Source organism: Triplophysa rosa, linkage group LG6, assembly GCF_024868665.1.
Source record: "Triplophysa rosa linkage group LG6, Trosa_1v2, whole genome shotgun sequence".
Taxonomy (NCBI): Eukaryota; Metazoa; Chordata; class Actinopteri; order Cypriniformes; family Nemacheilidae; genus Triplophysa; species Triplophysa rosa.
In genome coordinates, this window is record NC_079895.1 from 19320121 (window position 1) to 19340150 (window position 20030).

The 20030-nt window shown below is 38.0% G+C and overlaps 1 protein-coding gene across 2 annotated transcripts in view; it reads right to left on the reverse strand.

Annotated features, from left to right (window-relative positions):
* The window catches only part of myo10l3 (myosin X, like 3), a 204169-nt gene extending 184550 nt beyond the window's left edge, over positions 1 to 19619 (reverse strand). Inside the window, exon 1 of one of the 2 annotated variants that reach the window (XM_057335986.1) lies at positions 1537 to 1671. In XM_057335986.1, coding sequence (XP_057191969.1) covers positions 1537 to 1656 — 120 coding nt within the window. In that variant the 5' untranslated portion in view covers positions 1657 to 1671. Of the gene's footprint in view, positions 1 to 1536; positions 1672 to 19317 lie in introns of those variants that run through there. The other variant, XM_057335987.1, reaches the window with a different exon arrangement.
* Positions 19620 to 20030: the final 411 nt, after the last annotated feature.

The window sequence follows — 20030 nt, forward strand, 5'->3', positions numbered from 1 at the left end:
CGTGTGTGTGTGTGTTGTGTGTGTGTGCGTGCGCATCCGTGTGTGTGTCTCTATGTCTATGTGTGTTAGTACGTGTGCATATTGTGTGTGTGGAGTGTTTTGTATGTGGGTATGTCTGTCTTCTGTGTTTTCAACCTTTTCTTGTTTTTGCAGGTACAACTTTAATTATTTTGCTTATAGTCAATATGTCTCATGTACAGCTGCTTTGTAACAATGAAAATTGTAAAAGCGCTATATAAATAAAGTTGAGTTGATAATAGGCTGGATCATAATGAGGACAGACAGATTCAAGTTTCAAGTTCAGGGTAAAAATAACCTGGTGTTTGGCATGCCAGACAGGTAAATCCATGTTATGCTCAGGTAAATTAATTAAAATGATCATCTGGTGAAGTTTAAAAACATGATTTAACTGACCAAAAATGGTCATAGTAACTGAAGCTTTCAAACATTGTAATGGAGGCAACAAAAGGCGCAGTACCCTCATATAAAACAATGTTTGGTTTTTTTTAAATGTGGCGCGACACTTCTCGTCTCTTTTTAGAAAGCCATCTTTGAGAATACAATTGTGTTATCTCTTTACTTAGTGCATTGTCATCTGTGTCAACACAGTGAATGTGGTCTTCACAACACAGTGACGCCTTTTCACAGTGAAAGGCTTAAAAAGCCTTGCTAAATGTAGCAGTAATGCTCAGGGGCCTACGGGACTGAGTTAAAATGGCATTTAAACAGAAAAAGAAAGGAAAGATAAACTAAAACTGTCTGCTAATGTGTGTCCCATTACAGAGAAACAGCAAACATTCAATTTCTCTGCCACATTCAATCCTCACAAACGAATGACAAGACTAAACACGATTAAAATCCTCCACCCCTTAGCGTGTGCCATAGGCGTGCACTCCGGATAACACAATGGCATAATTTACAAAGACTAGCAGGGCACCTAAAGCGTTTTTATTCATCTAAAATCAAGAATCATGGGATGGGTCAGACAGGTCTACAACTGGCACCGGACACAGAAAAACTGTTTCACGTGATGAGAATTTTTTTATTACAGCTGAAGCAGGTCTGCGGTAGATTAAGCGCCTTTGTTATAATTCTGAATTATAACGTTCAGGCTTTATGGCACGTGGAGTCGTGCTTCAATTACTTTCCTTGTGAGAAGATTTTCTCTTATAGATAAAGTGAAGTAAACATGAGCTGATCCGCTTATTTATTATTTTTTGGTAATTGATAAATAAAAAAATATGCTCAGAATAAAGACTGTTAGTGTATGCAAGTAAATAGAAGCGAACATGACAAATCATAGCCTACCAATAAATATGACAGATGGAACCTCAGGCTGCAGCAACATTTTTATAATAAGATGGATTCTGCAACATTATTTAAAATAATAATTAAAGAATAGAATTGTCAAATTATTGTCAAATTGTTAACATGTAGAGGGTTTTCTGTAAAATGAAACCATTTTTGTCAAATTTACTCCAATGCATTTGGGTAGGGCACCCTTTTAAATTGAGGTCAAAAAAGCAAAATATGCACCTGAGCTGAAGAGGTTAAAAACCCATGCTGAAGATCATTTGGCAGATCGTTCTCCTCACACCGTCTGTGCAATATACAGGAATGATCCCTTGTTGAGGTTCTGATTACTTTTCCAGACATGATTTTCACCTAGATGAGGATTACATGGGTCCTATAATAATCCTTTATCCATCGCTCGACATTAAGGCTTGTCAATGTCAAGTAAACAAGTAAATGTTTTGTATGGGCAAGTGAGAGAGAATTTTACTTGCCCGACCGGACAAGTAACTTGAAGAAATTAACAGTGCGACATATATGTAGAATAATAAGAATATGTGCATTAGACAGAGCTGCGTGTTTGTGCTTGTTTGTGTGACAATAATCAATGGCGCACCGCACTGAGTCCACGCGGACGCGGAATCCTGTTATTTAACGTTAAATGTCATCTGGCTGGGTGTCTGAGTGAATTATGTGCACAGTTTAACATATAACAGGAGTGATGGTCGAGGACTTATCTGTGCTGCACTGTATGAGGACGTGAACACATGAACTTCATCTCCAGAGTTGCTCTGAGAGTTTATTTTACGAAAGTTTTACTGTTTGAGTGAAGCTATCTGCAAACAAGCGTCTTCCCAAAGACCCGTCAAAATAAAAGTCCCGTTAAATTGAACACTCAGACAAAAAATACTGTAGTGTACTATTGAAAATTGAAGTGCCCTTGTAGTAAATTGATAAACACTGTATACTATAGTAAAGTTCAAAAACAATATAGTAGGAATTTTACTGCAGTTTACTATAGTAAATACTATAGTAATCTACAGTAATTTATGTGGACAAATATACCACTATTGTATAGTAAAAAAGGAAAAAGACAGAACTTAGAAATATGAAAACAAATTTAGGTAATCTAAAAATGACATGGCCCTAATTTATCCATCTGTATGTAACATTAATGTCTTTTGTCAGTTATCTGCCTATTCATAATGAACTACACTTGCACATTTCTGCCTGTGCTACCAAACTTTAAACCTCTCTAGCACCAGTGCTATGTGCAAAAAAAGTTAATTTACAGCCTTAACACTAATAATAATTACTGCTTGCCATTGTTTTATAGCAGTCACGGAGAGTAGGCCTATAACCAAATTCAGGCGGCCAAAGCGGACACTAGTTAAAATGCTTAGAAGCAAACGTGACCAATCTAAATCCGAAACAATTATATTGATTATATTATATTATAATTCAAATGAAATATCATTTTTTTATCTTTGGACAAGTCATTTTTGTACTCGGACAAGTGAATGTCAAATTTACTTGTCCGAAGAACAACCACATGACAATGCTTAATGTCAAGCCCTGCTTTATCCCAAACCATATTTACAATATGCAGCAAAACATCATATGGCAGGCTAACAAAGGGTCATGGGAAATCATTGGGTTAGCTCTTTTGATTTGGCAAGTACACACTAGGGCTGTGCAATTAATCGAAAATAATTGTAATCGTCAATTTTGGCCTCCAACAATTACAAAAACATAATAATCGACGTAAAACGATTATTGTGCCGCATCCCATTTTGTAAGGATCATCTCTTTTCTTGTGGTATAAATCCACAGCGCACCCCCTTCTTTTACAGTTGTTCAGCTGTGTTATTTCTTTACATTTATTTTTCAGTTGAATTCACAGTTTAAAAGCCAAGTTTTTTTTTTCTATGTTGTTTTAAAACTTAGTGAGTAATCATGTTAAATAATCGGGATCTCAATATTGGCCAAAATAATCGTGATTATGATTTTTGTTATAACCGAGCAGCCCTAGTACACACCCAGAACACCCTAGCAACCACATAGCAATGAGATACAAACCCCAGCAATGCCCTGGCAACTAGCAACTACACCCTAGCATTAAAGATACCCATTGTGCCCCACATCATCCCCAAAAAACATAAACTTTATTATGTCATCTATTTTTAAGTCATGCTGAACAGCATAAATTCCAGGGTTTCATATTTATTTTGAGTCAACTCTAAAGGAAAGAGAAAGTCTGAACGTCTCTCCTATAATAATCCCACTTTAATGACAATGTTTGAAACCAGACATGTCTCCACTGGCACGGCTGGAAAACCGCTGTGCCCCGCTCTGTGATGTCATACATTATGTGGTGAGGTTAAAGAGTTTCCATATGAGAGCTGCAGGATGCTGCATGTTTTGTGCATGGGCTGCATTGCACTGTATAGGCAACAGATGGTCACAGAAACACAAACCTCCTTCCATTCTCTCCTCAATTCTTCTCCCACCTTTCCATCACCTCGACCATCTCAAAACAGAATGGTCATGCTCGGGTCCCAAGGGCAACCAAGCGGAAACCCCTCAACAAAAGCCAGCTGGGCAGCTTAAGACGCAGAGTTTAGACTGTCAAAGTGCAGCACACGTCCGAACAAAATATTCGCTTTATACTTTAAGACATGAATAGAGTTCTTGCTTTACAGAAACATCAGCAACTTGATCTTATTTAAATATTAATAAATGATTTAAAGACATGGACATGATACATGTCATTCCCCATCTTATTTTGTTCATTATTTCCCATACTTTCTACACACTATGACTATCAATACAAGACACAATTTGCAAAAGTTAAATAATAATAAAGAAATAAACCTACTGTAAGACAATAGTTAAAGTGATAGTTCACCCAAAAATGAAAATTCTATCATCATTTACTCACCCTCTTGTCATTTCAAACCTTTACGACTTTCTTTCATCTGCAGAACACAAAAGAAGATATTTTGAAGAAAGTCGGTAACCGAACAGCACTGGTCCCCATTCACTTCTATTGTATGGACACAAAACCAATGCAAGTGAATGGGGGCCAGTTAACAACATTTTTCAAAATATCGTTTTTGTGTTCAAAATATCTTTTTTGTGTTCAAAGTATCTTTTTTGTGTTCTGTGGAAGAAAGAAAGTCAAAAAGTTACTCACAAAAGAGTGAGTAAATGATGACAGATTCTTTTCTTTTTGGGTGAACTATCACTTTAATCCAAAGTGGTTTTAAAGGTGCTGTGTGTATTTCTTTGGAGGATCAATTGAAAGAATTCAATATAATATACATAACTATGTCTTCAGAGGTGTATAAAGACCTTACATAATGAAGCGTTATGTTTTTATTAACTTAAAATGAGCTTGGAATTGCATAGAATTTGCCATGTTGTGTTCTACAAGCCCTAAATGGACAAACTGCTCTACAGAGCATGTTTCGTAAATATGTTATCTCCTTCGGCAAAGAAACGCAAATCTTACGATAGCCTATCTTTGCCCTGTGTCAATTCATAACCTCATCGCTAGATGTCGCTAAATTTCATACACTAGACCTTTAACAAAATACAAGAGACGTTAACTCAGCCGTTACTGCTCCAAACATCAGATAGCCTGATGTGATTTTAAAAACAAAAACCACATTTTCAAGCATCATGTGACTCTGAACCCTCTACTATTACCGTTGTGTGTTTAACAGCGCCAAATTTGGAGGAGATTTGCTAATGAATGAGCGTGAATCATTCATGAGTATACATAGCGCAAGGTGGCGTGTCTCTTTCTACTTGTGGCAGGTAGCCCAAGACCAAGAGTATCAAATGATCCAATCAACTTCCACAAATGAAGACAAAGAGATTTGCCATGTTTTTCCGATCACACAGCACTATGTGGCATTTCAGTATTTTAGTACTCAGGTTTGTTTGAGAGGAGCTCCAGGGGTCTTTGCCAATATCATAAAGCTTTCTTTTCAAAGCAGCTGGTCACGCTCTGTCTCAATGGCATCCCTGCACACTATTTAGATTTCAAACAGTGACACTTATTCAAATTATCATAACAATACCGAAACCTCCATTGACCTCTGGCTTTCCTTCAGAGCAGCTATGCACATGTGAGGAGCACTTTACATCATTGAGGACCTGAGCTGTAGTGAAGAGTAAAAAGGCTGATATTGACTGACTTTAGACTGCAGGAATAGAATTATGTTGTAATATTACATTTACAGTACATTTATACAGTTGATGCTTTATACAGAGTGAGTTACAGTGCATTCCAGGTATACATTTTCTATGTTTCATGGGAATTGATAACACGTTCTATAGAAAGTTAAATGGATTTAATGGTTATAAGGGGAATTGTATTGGATTTAATGGAAACTATAATGGTGTCTACTGGTATGTGATGGATTCTATTGGTGGGCTGTTTTTGGGCACATGGGAACCAATCGAACACCATTAAATCCTAATACCCAAAAACACAGTACAAAAAGGAATTTTGTAAAGGTTTTAATGGAAAAAAGCTAATGGTTCATAATGGTACTGTATTTTTATTTAGTAAAAACTCTTTTCAGCAGGGATGGCAAAAAACATGCAGTTAAAACCAACATTTTTCTATACCAAACCAGTCAGCGTCCTCAGGTTGAGTTGTTTCAGATTTGGGGATTTGACCTGTGGATTACCGAGTGACTGGAATGAAGAGGGATTGGTCAAGAAAAGATTAGATGGCTGGAGTTGGATTGGATAACCTGAAACTGATGAGAGATCACGAGGATGAGAGATTATTGCTGTTGACCATCCAAAGCCCTTCCGAGTTCAATACCTTTTAGACCTACAGATGTGCTTTGATGAGGATAGTCTTGATCAGGGGCGGACTGGCCATCTGGCGTTCCGGGAGTTTTCCCGGTGGGCCGCTAACGTATGGGGCCGGAACAGATGCTTGGGCTGCTCAGACAGACGTATTATAAATGCGAATGCCCGCAACATGAATGCAGAAGACACGTATGCATGTCACCCCCCCGGTCGACAGACCCGACCATGCACCCCCCAACCCCCACCCCCGTCGACAGAAATGGCGGAGGGCCGATGTGGGCCAAAAAAGCCAGGACCGAATTTTCTTCCCAGTCCAGCCCTGGTCTTAATATTAAAGAAAAAGTTCACATAAAAAAAAATTCTGTCATCATTTATCAAATCGTATGTTGTCCTGCTTATTGACTGGTTTGTAAATATATATTTATTTATGAGTTTTGTATAAACACATAGAGTAGCAAGCATGTTTTGTCTCATTTAATACAATTTGTGTTACCATAGTTTGACTACATCATGGATAAACTGTAGTTCCTATTATGAAATTATGGTAATTTTGTGCTTTACTGCAAATACTATGCTTACTATAGTAAACATATGGTTAACTTTTATAAGGGATTTTATTGAGATCAGAAGATCACATTAACACGTGCACATTTCTGAAAATATACTCACAGAAATTGATATGAGAAACTGGCATTTTAATTTAAAGTATCTGATTTTTATTCTTTTTCGATTCCGATTTGATTCCTAAACTTTCGATTCCAATTCAGAATTGGAATCGATTCCCAACCCTAGTGATGATGGTCAACCTGTCTAATATATGAGTTTACAACTACATATACCTTCATGTAGTTTTTCAACTAGTCGGTTTTGAAACCATGTTAATGCCGATCTCTAATCATCTGTGCAAAAGTCAATCTTTCGATTTCACCAAAATCGCAAGAACATGTGTGCCACACAAAATATTCACAAATCACAAGTGTAGTTGGAGAGGGGAAACTGTGACTACTGTGAGTTTACTGTCAAACGATCTGTGAAACCAAGACCACTCTCCCCAACCCCATGTCCTCAGCCTCCCTCGACTTCTGTGACATCATGCAGAACACACCTGAAATCTGGGTCACAACAGCAATGGATGTTTAACATGCAATAGGAATGAGTGGGGCCATTTGATGGTCACACGATGCTGTACTCAAACATTCTCAAACTCATTTCAGGAATTATCCCCAACAAATGTCCTCACATAACGTGCAAGCGATACATTTACCACATTAACAATTGAGAACATGTAAATCCACAGTTGAATTGACAGTAGTGGAGAAGGGGCAGTGTTTTGTACAGGATCAGATAAACAGCCTTGATGTTCCGTCACCAGACTGACAGCAGTATGAATAATTGATGCTTGACTGCAGCTGATAAGAAATTAGCTAATGGAGAGCCTGTAAGGCCCAGGGGAGGACACTTCCCAGACTTCCCTCGGACCCCACAACAGAGAGAGAATGCTGTCAGCATCCAGAGATGCTGATACTTAATGGTATTAACCTTACAACTGAGATGTTGACTGATTTGCATGAAGCACAGCCTGGAGACACAGTATGAATGAAGTCTGTGGATAAATGTTTTGTTGACAAGTTCTGTGTGGACAAACACATAGCTGTAAACCTTAGTAAATGTGAGTAAATGATGACAGAATTTTCATTTTTGGGTGCACTATTCTTGTAAGCCAAGCTAAATACTTTATACTTTAGATTATACCATCTTGTTATTTATTTATAAAGGTATAATCTATTGCAAATCTCACAAAATATTGTTAAATAGAAATATATGTCTTAAAGTAGAGAGTAGGTTATATCTTCCAATAAACAAATCTGAAGTTTAATAGCAATACCAAAATACCCGGTAAGATATCTGGTCTTGACTTTTTATGTTGAAAATGAGAAAACAGAAAAAAACACTCACTTTGTTTAAACACAAAAGAAGAGATTCCTACTATTTCACAGGTCTGTTTTCAGTCATTACAATCACAGGCTTTGAGAAGTCCAATACCACTGTACTGTATCACTATACATTTTCCATAAAGCACTATCTGTACAACAGCTGTTGAGGTTCGACTGAGTCAGATTATTGCTGCTGCACAGACTCCGTCTAATGTGGGGAGCCAGCAAAGCAATAAATGTTGACTGACGCATCAGTGTCGCGCGAGTGCTTCAAATCAGCATCAAATAACAACATCAAACCAAATGAAAATACTTATTTTTTGCCATTTGTGTGCTAAAGGTATTCCAGCATTCCTCTGGTCTGTACATAACATCTGCACCTCAGTAAATACGAGCCAGAGTGCCACACAAATTGTGATCCCCACTGAGAATATCATGTTGTAATTTCTCCACTGCACTAATGAGACTTGTACACACACAAACAAACTTGTTCAACTCTTTGCCAGGGAATAACATGAAAAGTAGCTTGCTACTTGTTGAACATGTTAACTGCTAAGCATCATTGATGAATGAGTCACAAACAAACAAATAAATTACAGTTGTTTTCAGTGATACGGCTTCACTCTTACGGGATGACAGTTCACAAATGTTTGGGCTTAACTCTGTTTTGAAGACTGATGTCTGTAATCCACAACATGTCACAGACGGCTCTGCTTGATGTCTTAATCACAGGGGAAGAACTCTTACTAAAAAAAGAAACTCAACTTCTGGACCAGCTAAACAGTTATATGTTAAGTGTGTTATTCTAAAACTGAGGTGAGGCTTATGGACATTACTTTCCCACTACAGAGAATTTTCTTTTGCCCTGTAATAAATAAACAATCACATATTAACCACTCAAGGACTTTAAACTGATGTGTGGAGTAGGCTGTTTTTCTGTTGTAGCTCTAGGGATGTTTTGCATTGTATATCAGATTTTACATTTATATAATTTAGCAAACACTTTGATCTAAAGCGACTTACGAATAAGGGAGCATTCAACATTTTCTCTTAAAAGACAGTTTCAAATACAGCAGATTCACCTGTATGTGAAATTTAATAAATAATAAAAGCGATCATTTTTCATAATCAGTTTTATCCTATCACCAGGAGAGCTGAGACGTTCAGGTCGGGTCACAGGTGGTGAGATAGCATTAATGCGCTGTAACATTATAGCTGTCTATTATGAAACAAATCATGGTGAAACGATCTTAAATTATGACAGGATGGCCAAACCTTTAATATTCTTACATAAAAATCCCCTTAATACAATTTAATAAAATGAGATTGTACAATATCTAAGGAAACACAATGAAATATTTTTAAAAATTTGAATTTCATGGAACATATTGTTGTACTTAACATAGAGTCGCCATACAAATTCAACATCCACCAATGTCGGCCACACCCAGCTTTGAGTTATTTTGCGTTATTTTGTGACCTCACTGACCTGTATTTATTGGACGTGTCCTTCCACAGCATCCCCGTGAATATTTCTTGGGCCTTATCAGGGATCCGTCTCTTGTGAACAGATTACAAAAAAAAGGCCTGATTGTGTTAATGAGAGCCTTTAAAGTCTGTCTGCTACACCCGTCTGCTCCGATTGCCCCGAGCTATAGCCACTGACAGGGCATATAATAATGCTTCACCATCACCAGAAGGACAGGAAGGATGGGATGGTACGGATATTGTGAAAAGGTGGGTCTATTTGACAAATATATTGGCCCTGAGGTGATGATAATTTGTACATATGGTTTATTATGTCAAAACAGACAATCATTCATATTTAATGGAACTTTACACTGGAATATCACTCAGCTTGTTTTATATTGGATGTTACAAACCCAATGTATTTTCACATCTCTCTGAGGGAAACGGGAAGTGATCTCACACACTCCAAAAAAAATCTCAAAAAAGATCTTGGCCAAACAATGTTCAAGCTGCAGTCCTCAAGCTGCCTGACTGGTACATTGGCACAAACTGTCCACTAAAAGGATTTTTCTTCCACATAATTTAGCCCTTAGGCAAAACAAAAGCTGTGTTTAAATGGCTCAATTTTGCAGATCCACGGCCAGCAGGGGGGCAGGAGCAGTGGCAGATGTACATACAACAGAGGGCAGAGGTACAGTATTAAGAAATGAAGGGGGAAGGGGTGTAGTACAAGGGGTGTAGTACTTACACATAAAAACATGACGGATGTGCGGTTTTACCTATCAAAATACTTATTGAGTGTGACATGACATGGATGTAAATGTTAGATCTATAGTAGAGCTTTAAGCGCAATAGCGCATAAGCAATGTTGTAGCAGTAGCTAAAAATGTCTATGGAGGCCCGACTGAATAAACTCTCCCCCGCAAAGAATATAGCCTGTGTTCATCAAGTTCTTAGCTGTGGTTATCAATAGCCATGACCATTGTGGATTACTGTGATTTCCTCATGCATGGTCATGTACCTCCATGACCGAAAGCAAAAATGGCCTTCTTTTTATGATAATATTATAAATTTAAATTATCTAATTTTAATAAGATTGTAAATGTGACTTCAAAACCATGTGACTTGAAATCCTGCCAGTGTCTGGAATGATTTTTGAAATGATATCTCTATTTCAACTGTTAAAAGAAAGTAAGTATATCAAAGCATCAGCACATTCAACACACCAATCCCTTAAAGCCCATAATTAGCAGGCTGCTGCAACAGATTGGCCATACACAAGACCAATAAAGCCAACGGTCTGAACAAAGAGTCTCCGGATGAACCCATCTGGGTTTTGTGTCCAGATGCACACTGTAACTAAGGGTGTATTGAATATTCATGAAACATTGGTGACGACTTTGCTGACAGTATACAAATTAAGCCTGATATTTTTACTTGCTCATTAAGCTTGCCACAAACTTTGTTATAAACTTGATCTCTGATGAGTTTGCAGCATAAATAAAAAATGCACTGAAATGTAAAAAAGTTCTGAATTAATATAACGCATATAAAAAGAATATGGCTATTTAGTGAACCCACAAAACACTGTATCTTTCAGACAGACTAATAGAGCAGTCTAGAGAATAATCAACCCTTTCAGACTGCTGCTTATGACTGCATCGAATAGGATTATATGACCTTGTGGGATTGCCGCTGTCCCCAGCTCAAAAACAGCAGACCAGTTTGAACTTGCATAACTCCTGCACGTGCAACAAGGGTCCTTAAAATTGACAACAGCTCTACTCTTGATGGGAACATGCTGTAAACATCTTGAAAAAACATTCATAGATATTTTATTCGTTTTTTATTATTACTTTTATTATAGTTTCACAATATACCTGTATTGTCAATAGGCTTGTGCCGGTATCAAATTTCCATGCTGCGATTATTGATTAATGTTTCATCGCGGTAAGCGGTATTATCACAGTATTCAATTCTATGAGAAATGCAGGTTGAAAATATAAACCAACTTCTGTGTTTTCCTCTTGATAACAACTTTATTTTAAATAATAAAGAGAACCTCAAACATTTAAATATAAATAAAACAACACACAGATGATGTATAAAGTGAGTTTATTCAAACAGAATAAAGTGCAAACTGCAAAAGAACAACTTTTGTTAACTGCTTTTAAATATACTTATGTCTGTACAATGCTAGTACTACAATTCATGTTATTCTTATTATTATTGTTTGAATAACAAGCCAAGCCAGTGTGTTAACTATTATAGCAAGCTAAACATTTATAAACAGCAAATTCACTCGCACTTTGTGACAGTGTATGACTTTATTGCGCTCCATCAACGTATAATTAAAATAATTATTCTGCCACACTGTCAAATTTCATTACTCTGCTTACTTTTAACCCAAAATATTTCCAAACCTCAGACTTCACCCTTTTAGAAGGGGGATAAATCGTCGGCAGCGTTCCTCCTTCTGCCATGCTTCCTCTCCGTGTGGAACTGTTTACATCAGAGTGCGCACGCGTCTTTTGCTCAGCAGGGCACGCACACACACACACACACACACACACACACACACGTAGGCATCTCCACATGGGGAACGGGATCGTTTAGATCAGAGTGTGCATTCCTACGCAGCATACACGCAGTGTACTTTTATCCGGTTGATGAAAAATAAACAAATGGACGTTCTAAAAATCGATATATTTTCGCGGTATTTGAAAGTGCCCGCGATAACAACATCGTGCTAATCCATTACCGCAATTAATCGCATTACCGAATATCGGCACATGCAAGGCCGGATTTACCATTGGCCTTGACTGGGCACCAGCCCAGGGGCCCCGCCTGCTCTCGTTCATTTGATTTGTTTAGTTATATGCCAATCATTTTATTTTTCATTTAAACTTTGTGCATTGGCCTACGAAGGTTCAATAGCACTGCCTTATGTAAGGAATGATGTCGTTTAATTGGCTAAACGTTCCGTCAGTCATGTTGGCGTTTCCTGATTGGTTATTTGTGGATTCTATCCATCAAGTTTTCCTCAGTTGAAACCTGTCTGCTCGTGCTCGTTAAGACGCTTGTTCTAATGGCTGACAAGCGCAATCGCAGTGCCGCGCTTAAAGAAAACCAAAAACTGAGAGACAAGAACGCGAAAGAACAGCATTTAGAAAATATTGATTCTTTACACCCATGGCACCACACCTTGATCTTTAGGCAGAGAATCCAGAGCATACCTGTCAACACTCCCGTTTTTCACACCCATCTCCCGCCAGGCCGCCACCCTCCGGTTTTATTTCGTTATTTCTCCTTTGAAACTCGCGGACGACGGGAGCCGGAACGCGTTCACTGGGTGGCTCTGTGGCTTGAGCCGCTGCCCATTTGCCCTCACAGGCTGGCGCCCTTTGGTAGACGAAGTAGAGTAGAGAGAATTCACATCCCCGCGAAAAACTTTCTCTGAATACACCGCTATATGATTCCACTCCGCGTTATCCGTTTGACGCTCGCTCCTCACAGTCTGTGTCCGCTCACTGAACACGACAGATCGGTTCATCCACAGGTAGATGCAGTAGAGTCTACTAGCTGTTGTTGTTGTTACACTTTCTTTGCTTTTACAAAAAACGTGTTATGAAAAGTGTTGTGTTCTGCAGACATCTCTGAATAAAAACTGGTAATATAGAGTTTATTTCTAATATTTCCCGTTCTGTGACAATAAACGGTTCTTGTAAATAATATGCAAACACTGTTAAATCCATCCATGTAAATAAAAAATGAAAACATTCTGCTAACTAATAAACAAAGTACAAACCCGATTCCAAAAAAGTTGGGACACTGTACAAATTGTGAATAAAAACAGAATGCAATGATGTGGAAGTTTCAAATTTCAATATTTTATTTAGAATACAACATAGATGACATATCAAATGTTTAAACTGAGAAAATGTATCACTTTAAGGGAAAAATAAGTTGATTTTAAATTTCATGGCATCAACACATCTCAAAAAAGTTGGGACAAGGCCATGTTTACCACTGTGTGGCATCCCCTCTTCTTTTTATAACAGTCTGCAAACGTCTGGGGACTGAGGAGACAAGTTGCTCAAGTTTAGGAATAGGAATGTTGTCCCATTCTTGTCTAATACAGGCTTCTAGTTGCTCGACTGTCTTAGGTCTTCTTTGTCGCATCTTCCTCTTTATGATGCGCCAAATGTTTTCTATGGGTGAAAGATCTGGACTGCAGGCTGGCCATTTCAGTACCCGGATCCTTCTTCTACGCAGCCATGATGTTGTAATTGATGCAGTATGTGGTCTGGCATTGTCATGTTGGAAAATGCAAGGTCTTCCCTGAAAGAGACGACGTCTGGATGGGAGCATATGTTGTTCTAGAACTTGGATATACCTTTCAGCATTGATGGTGCCTTTCCAGATGTGTAAGCTGCCCATGCCACACGCACTCATGCAACCCCATACCATCAGAGATGCAGGCTTCTGAACTGAGCGCTGATAACAACTTGGGTTGTCCTTGTCCTCTTTAGTCCGGATGACATGGCGTCCCAGTTTTCCAAAAAGAACTTCAAATTTTGATTCGTCTGACCACAGAACAGTTTTCCACTTTGCCACAGTCCATTTTAAATGAGCCTTGGCCCAGAGAAAACGCCTGCGCTTCTGGATCATGTTTAGATATGGCTTCTTTTTTGACCTATAGAGTTTTAGCCGGCAACGGCGAATGGCACGGTGGATTGTGTTCACCGACAATGTTTTCTGGAAGTATTCCTGAGCCCATGTTGTGATTTCCATTACAGTAGCATTCCTGTATGTGATGCAGTGCCGTCTAAGGGCCCGAAGATCACGGGCATCCAGTATGGTTTTCCGGCCTTGACCCTTACGCACAGAGATTGTTCCAGATTCTCTGAATCTTTGGATGATATTATGCACTGTAGATGATGATAACTTCAAACTCTTTGCAATTTTTCTCTGAGAAACTCCTTTCTGATATTGCTCCACTATTTTTCGCCGCAGCATTGGGGGAATTGGTGATCCTCTGCCCATCTTGACTTCTGAGAGACACTGCCACTCTGAGAGGCTCTTTTTATACCCAATCATGTTGCCAATTGACCTAATAAGTTGCAAATTGGTCCTCCAGCTGTTCCTTATATGTACATTTAACTTTTCCGGCCTCCTATTGCTACCTGTCCCAACTTTTTTGGAATGTGTAGCTCTCATGAAATCCAAAATGAGCCAATATTTGGCATGACATTTCAAAATGTCTCACTTTCAACATTTGATATGTTATCTATATTCTATTGTGAATAAAATATAAGTTTATGAGATTCGTAAATTATTGCATTCCTTTTTTATTCACAATTTGTACAGTGTCCCAACTTTTTTGGAATCGGGTTTGTAAAAACAACCGAACTACGGGACGCGTGAAGGGACAAACTGCTCGTGCTTTTTCAAACTGCGTTTAGATAGTTATTTCATTTCTGACGTTGAGATATCTGGCAAAATGTAAATGCTAAATTAAGATGATACCTTGCAGATATACCATTCATGGATTCATGGCCTGTGAGCTGCATTAAACAGTCTCTTAGATTTACATTTAAGAATTTGACATTAAAATGATGTTATGTTAGTCATAAAGTAATTAAAAGATTTAAAACGATTTATAACAGAGGGGTGCCATATTTGCCCAGCACAACCTCAGTTAACTAGACTTTACAAAACTATGGACTCATCTCATTATTATGAAACTATTTAAGCCATAATAAGACGTTTCATCTCATTATATGAATACAATTTTAATGTATATTTCAAACTCATACATCTGTCATATGCTTTACTGATGGAATTGCAATAGAATACGAATATATTTTAACACTTTACACCGTTGCATTTGTTAACATTAGTTAAGCATTAGATTACATGTCTGCATTTGTTAATCTTTATTTTCAGTATTTACTAATATTTTTAAAAACATTGAACATGCACCATGAACTAACATGAACAATTGTATTTGGCATTAACTAACAATAAACAAGATTAATAAATGCTGACTGTATTGTTCATCATTGGTTTCATGTTAATGCAGGGGTTCGCAAATTTTAGATCCGAGACGTATAATCTCTCAAGATCCTCCAGAAATACAGGGAGAACACACATTTGTTCCTTTTTAGTAGTTTTCTTATTATGAATCAATAAATTTAATTTTAATATACATAATGGTAGGGCTTTATGATTATGTCAAAAACTGTAGTCCCCTTGATATCGTAATGTTGATTATTAATGTTGGATTTTGCATTTAAGTATGTTTGAAACTTCCTACACACTATAAATGCACCACTTGTGGCTCCCACTGTCAAAACAAGCATTATAAACGTGTAAACCAATGAACAAGTGTCATTGTTGGTCAAAACATTTACTAATGCTAACAAACATATGATTTTAAATAGTACGGGGGCCCCGAAAACAACTCAAGCCCAGGGGCCCCCATCCTCCTAAGTCCGGCCCTGGGCACATGTCTAATGGTCAATAACCGTGATATTAATAACCACGATTATCAATATCATGTGAATACTACACTTGTGATAATAGCAAATATTCAAAAGATGCATCGATATATCTGCCAATAATCGGTTTTAGTCAATAAAAGCTATTTTTCACACTATCAGCTATCGGCCAATAGTTTGAAAACGGCCGATAATTTGAAAACATCCAATGATCAGGGTCGATGTATCCTGTCAATCAAAAGAGGACAGTAGAATGCAATGGATATAAAAAATGTTAATGTTAACAAACATTAGTTTTGATGTTCAATATTAATAGTCATTATATGAATTACAACATTCAGAAAGTTAAGAAATATTCATTTAATCTTTAGAAATGGTCAGCAAATAATCAGCATCGGCAGATTTCACTCCGAATAATCAGCAATGGGTATCGGTGGAGAAATTTAGTATTTGTGCATCTCTAAATATTACAATATTTTCAATATTCTTCTCAATAAAAGATGGGCCATAAAATGCTATAGACTATAATTTTGCACAAACAAAACAGGTGTGGCAGAGAACAGGATCAGGAAAACAACAGTTTTATTGTTTTAGTCTTCCTGTCTTGCACACTCAACAAAGCACAAAAGGAAAAGCTCTGATTTTACTAGCCACCAATATCTCAGTGTTGACCCACAGCAAAGCATTCAATAAGAAATACCTTGTTTGTTTAAATCTCATTCACAAACTGTATCGACACTGTGGTCAACAGTTTATTTAACTGTCATCTATCAGCAAATAATTTGTCGCTGCCATGTCACCGCATGAATAACTAATACGCGACAGCAATGCTTTGAGTCACAAGTTGGAAAGCACTCAATCTATATAAGGCTCATTGTGTGAAACCCAAACCAGAAGAACTACATTTTGAAAGCTGTAAGGTGACCACCAGCCCTGGCTTGGAATCTCGGGTCGGGGTTAAGAGGACCGGGATCCTCCGGACAGGAATGTGTCTGGAAAATGAATCCGGTGTTGAATGCGAGACACCCTTCCGCTCAACGTTTTAAAAGCAGGAATTCCTCCTTTAAAGCAGGGCAGCTGCTGCTTCAGGCGACACGATCGTTTCATCTATCCTTTTTTAGGTTGCTCCTATGAAGAGGATTTTGTGGGTATTTTTAACATAGCTGACACTTGATGTATTCGTGGCTCTATTAGCATTGAACACCATTCTTCAGGTTGGTATGCGAGCAGGAATCACCAGCCAATTTTTTACCAGGTCTGTGCCTTCACCAGACCAGCTAGCTTCAAGTGGAAGATATTAGTATGAGAACATGCAAATTATTTAAAATGTAAAAATGACACAAGAGAAACAAAGGGTTAAGCGAAAGTTCAAATCCCAGATGACCATATCACAGGTGTTGTGCTGAGCGGAACGGGAAGCTTCATGCTTCATAAATCTCTCCATGAAAGGATGAACCCACCAGTGCGTCTGGGACCGTCACTGTAATCCTAGTCGCTGATCTCGTGATCTATAGGCGTGGATAGGTGAGCACCAGCAGGAACGTCTGACACACACTGAGTATTTAGTTTAGTGACTCATCAGATGGGAGAGGATGGATGAGGGATTTTCTGAGTAAGAACACGACCTGGGGGGTTTATGGATTTAGCAATATTGCGCCTTGTCCCACATGTAGATTCAGAGGAGATGTGAGGTAATGCTTGATATATCAGTTACAATCATGGGAATGTTAGTTTAACCCTTGTCCCGATTTACAAACCTAATAACTTCACATCTTCATGCCTCAATAATTGTAGTTTAGATCCAAGGGTGACTGTAAAAATACTACTCACGATTGTTAAATTCCAGATTAATTAAAGCCACTGTCCGCTGTGCCAAGTAAAGAATGGGAATTTCCTCTCGACGGCGGCCCATGTCTATAAATAATGTTTACATTGACCATGCTAAGCCTCTTCATTCCGGCCGGATATACACTGAGTCCAAGCCCTTAATGTCAGATATGTCTCGGACGTCTCTATCCACCCCAGACAGATGTTTAATCATTCTTCGCATTTCACATACGACACTGTATTTATGTCCTGGATGCTGAATATCCTCTAGCTGTATTATGTTATTGCATTTGTGGCTCGTGCCGCTTGTCTAATGACAGAGAAGCATGATTCTGTCACTTCTATGTACAGTATATGTATGTATGTTCTAAGTAATGGGTTGTGTGCGAAACAGTTTAATGAGATACCAATAACTGCCACAAGTATTTTTTAATAAGACCCTGAAAAAAGTTTAGACCACCAGAGGGAGAAAACAACGCGTGTAGCTTTTGGCAAAAAAGAAAGTAAAGGAAAAGCTCACCCAGAAATTAACCTTCTGAAAGTGTTTATTTACCCCACATGTCGACTCGAACCCATATGCTATTATCTTTTTCTGTGGAACACAAATGTTTTTGGATAATACTTCATTGATGTTAGTTTAAGATGTTTTAGAGCTTGACAGACATGAACTGTCACTAACAAGAGATTAATAGATAAAAACAGCATACAGCCTTATAAATGACAAGTAGGTGAATAAATAACTTTACTTTTTTTTCTATTCCATTAATCATACTACCACTCCATTTTTGTTCCGATACCGTACATCTACCACTCTGGTGGTCTCAAGCATTTGGAGCAAGGGGTTTATAGGGCCACCAGAATTTATACAGCAGTATTTAATTTATACTGGTGGAGTGGGTCAGTGTGTTCTCTGTGAGGTCTAAGCTTTCATTGTCAGCAGGTCTGTTTTCTGGCTGACAGACAGTGAACAACAACAGAGGAGGAATTTCACATTCCTTACATGAAACATCCTGGGGTCTGAATCACAAGGCGTTTGTAAGCATTTTACTTTAGATCAAGATGGTACTTTGTTCACCCCTGTCCTGAAAGCAGATCTTCAAAGGCTAGGAACTTGTGTTAAATAACCTTTGAACTTAATAGGTGTGACAATGGCTTATTTTTTGCTCATCTGGAGTGACAGAGTACCTTTACAGATTTAACACCTAATAATGAACCATGTGCACCTTTTCAGACTTATAGACCATGTTTATATAGTTATTCAGCAAAATAATTAAATTCTTAGTAATTATTTTACTATAAAAGCATATATATATATATATATATATATATNATATATATATATATATATATAGCTGTTCATGTTAAAGATAAATGAACAGATGACAGTTTCTTTATAATCACAGTAAATACAGCGTTATGACCGATCGTTACAATGGTGTGGTTAAATTTTTTCTTACCTCAATAAAAAAGGTATCCATCTCTGTAAGTCCTATTGTCCCGGTTTTGGGGTGTTTAGAGTACCACTGACTCCGCACACTTTATAGATGCTCCACATTCACGCTGCATTCACTCAGCACAAAGCCCAAGTTCCCATCGCTGAGTCCAGACAGTAATTCCTCTCATAAACCTTAAACTTATTTATTCAAACACTTGACAAACTGATCCCAAAGCACTATAACGGGTAAATAACTCCGGTGGGATCTACGGGAAAGTCTTGTGCATCACGGGTCCTGCTCCTCTCGTGCGGCGTGTGCTTGTGTATCTTTGTGTAGAGGAAACAGTGAAACCGGCTCATTGGGGTATGACCGTGGAGGGCGGGGCTTGGTCATAAACACCGCCCACTGGACGCGCCCGTGTGAGGGAGCGCTAGTACTGTCACAGGACATGTTTAATAAGCTGCATGTCTTGCAAAAATTTTATTGGTTAACGCATTCAATTTTCTCATTTTAGATCATTTGATATTTATGGCGTTTTAAACGCTAAATAAAGATAATAAGATTCCTTATCGTTTTCCATTAAGTTTTATTATAGGCTACAGTTATCTTTAAATAATAAAATTGAGATATTAAAATTTAAACCTTTTTAAAATGTAACTCAATAAGTAATACTAGCCCAATAGTGTAGCTGAGTACGTTATGGTGGAGCTACCCTCAAATACAGGCTGGAGCCT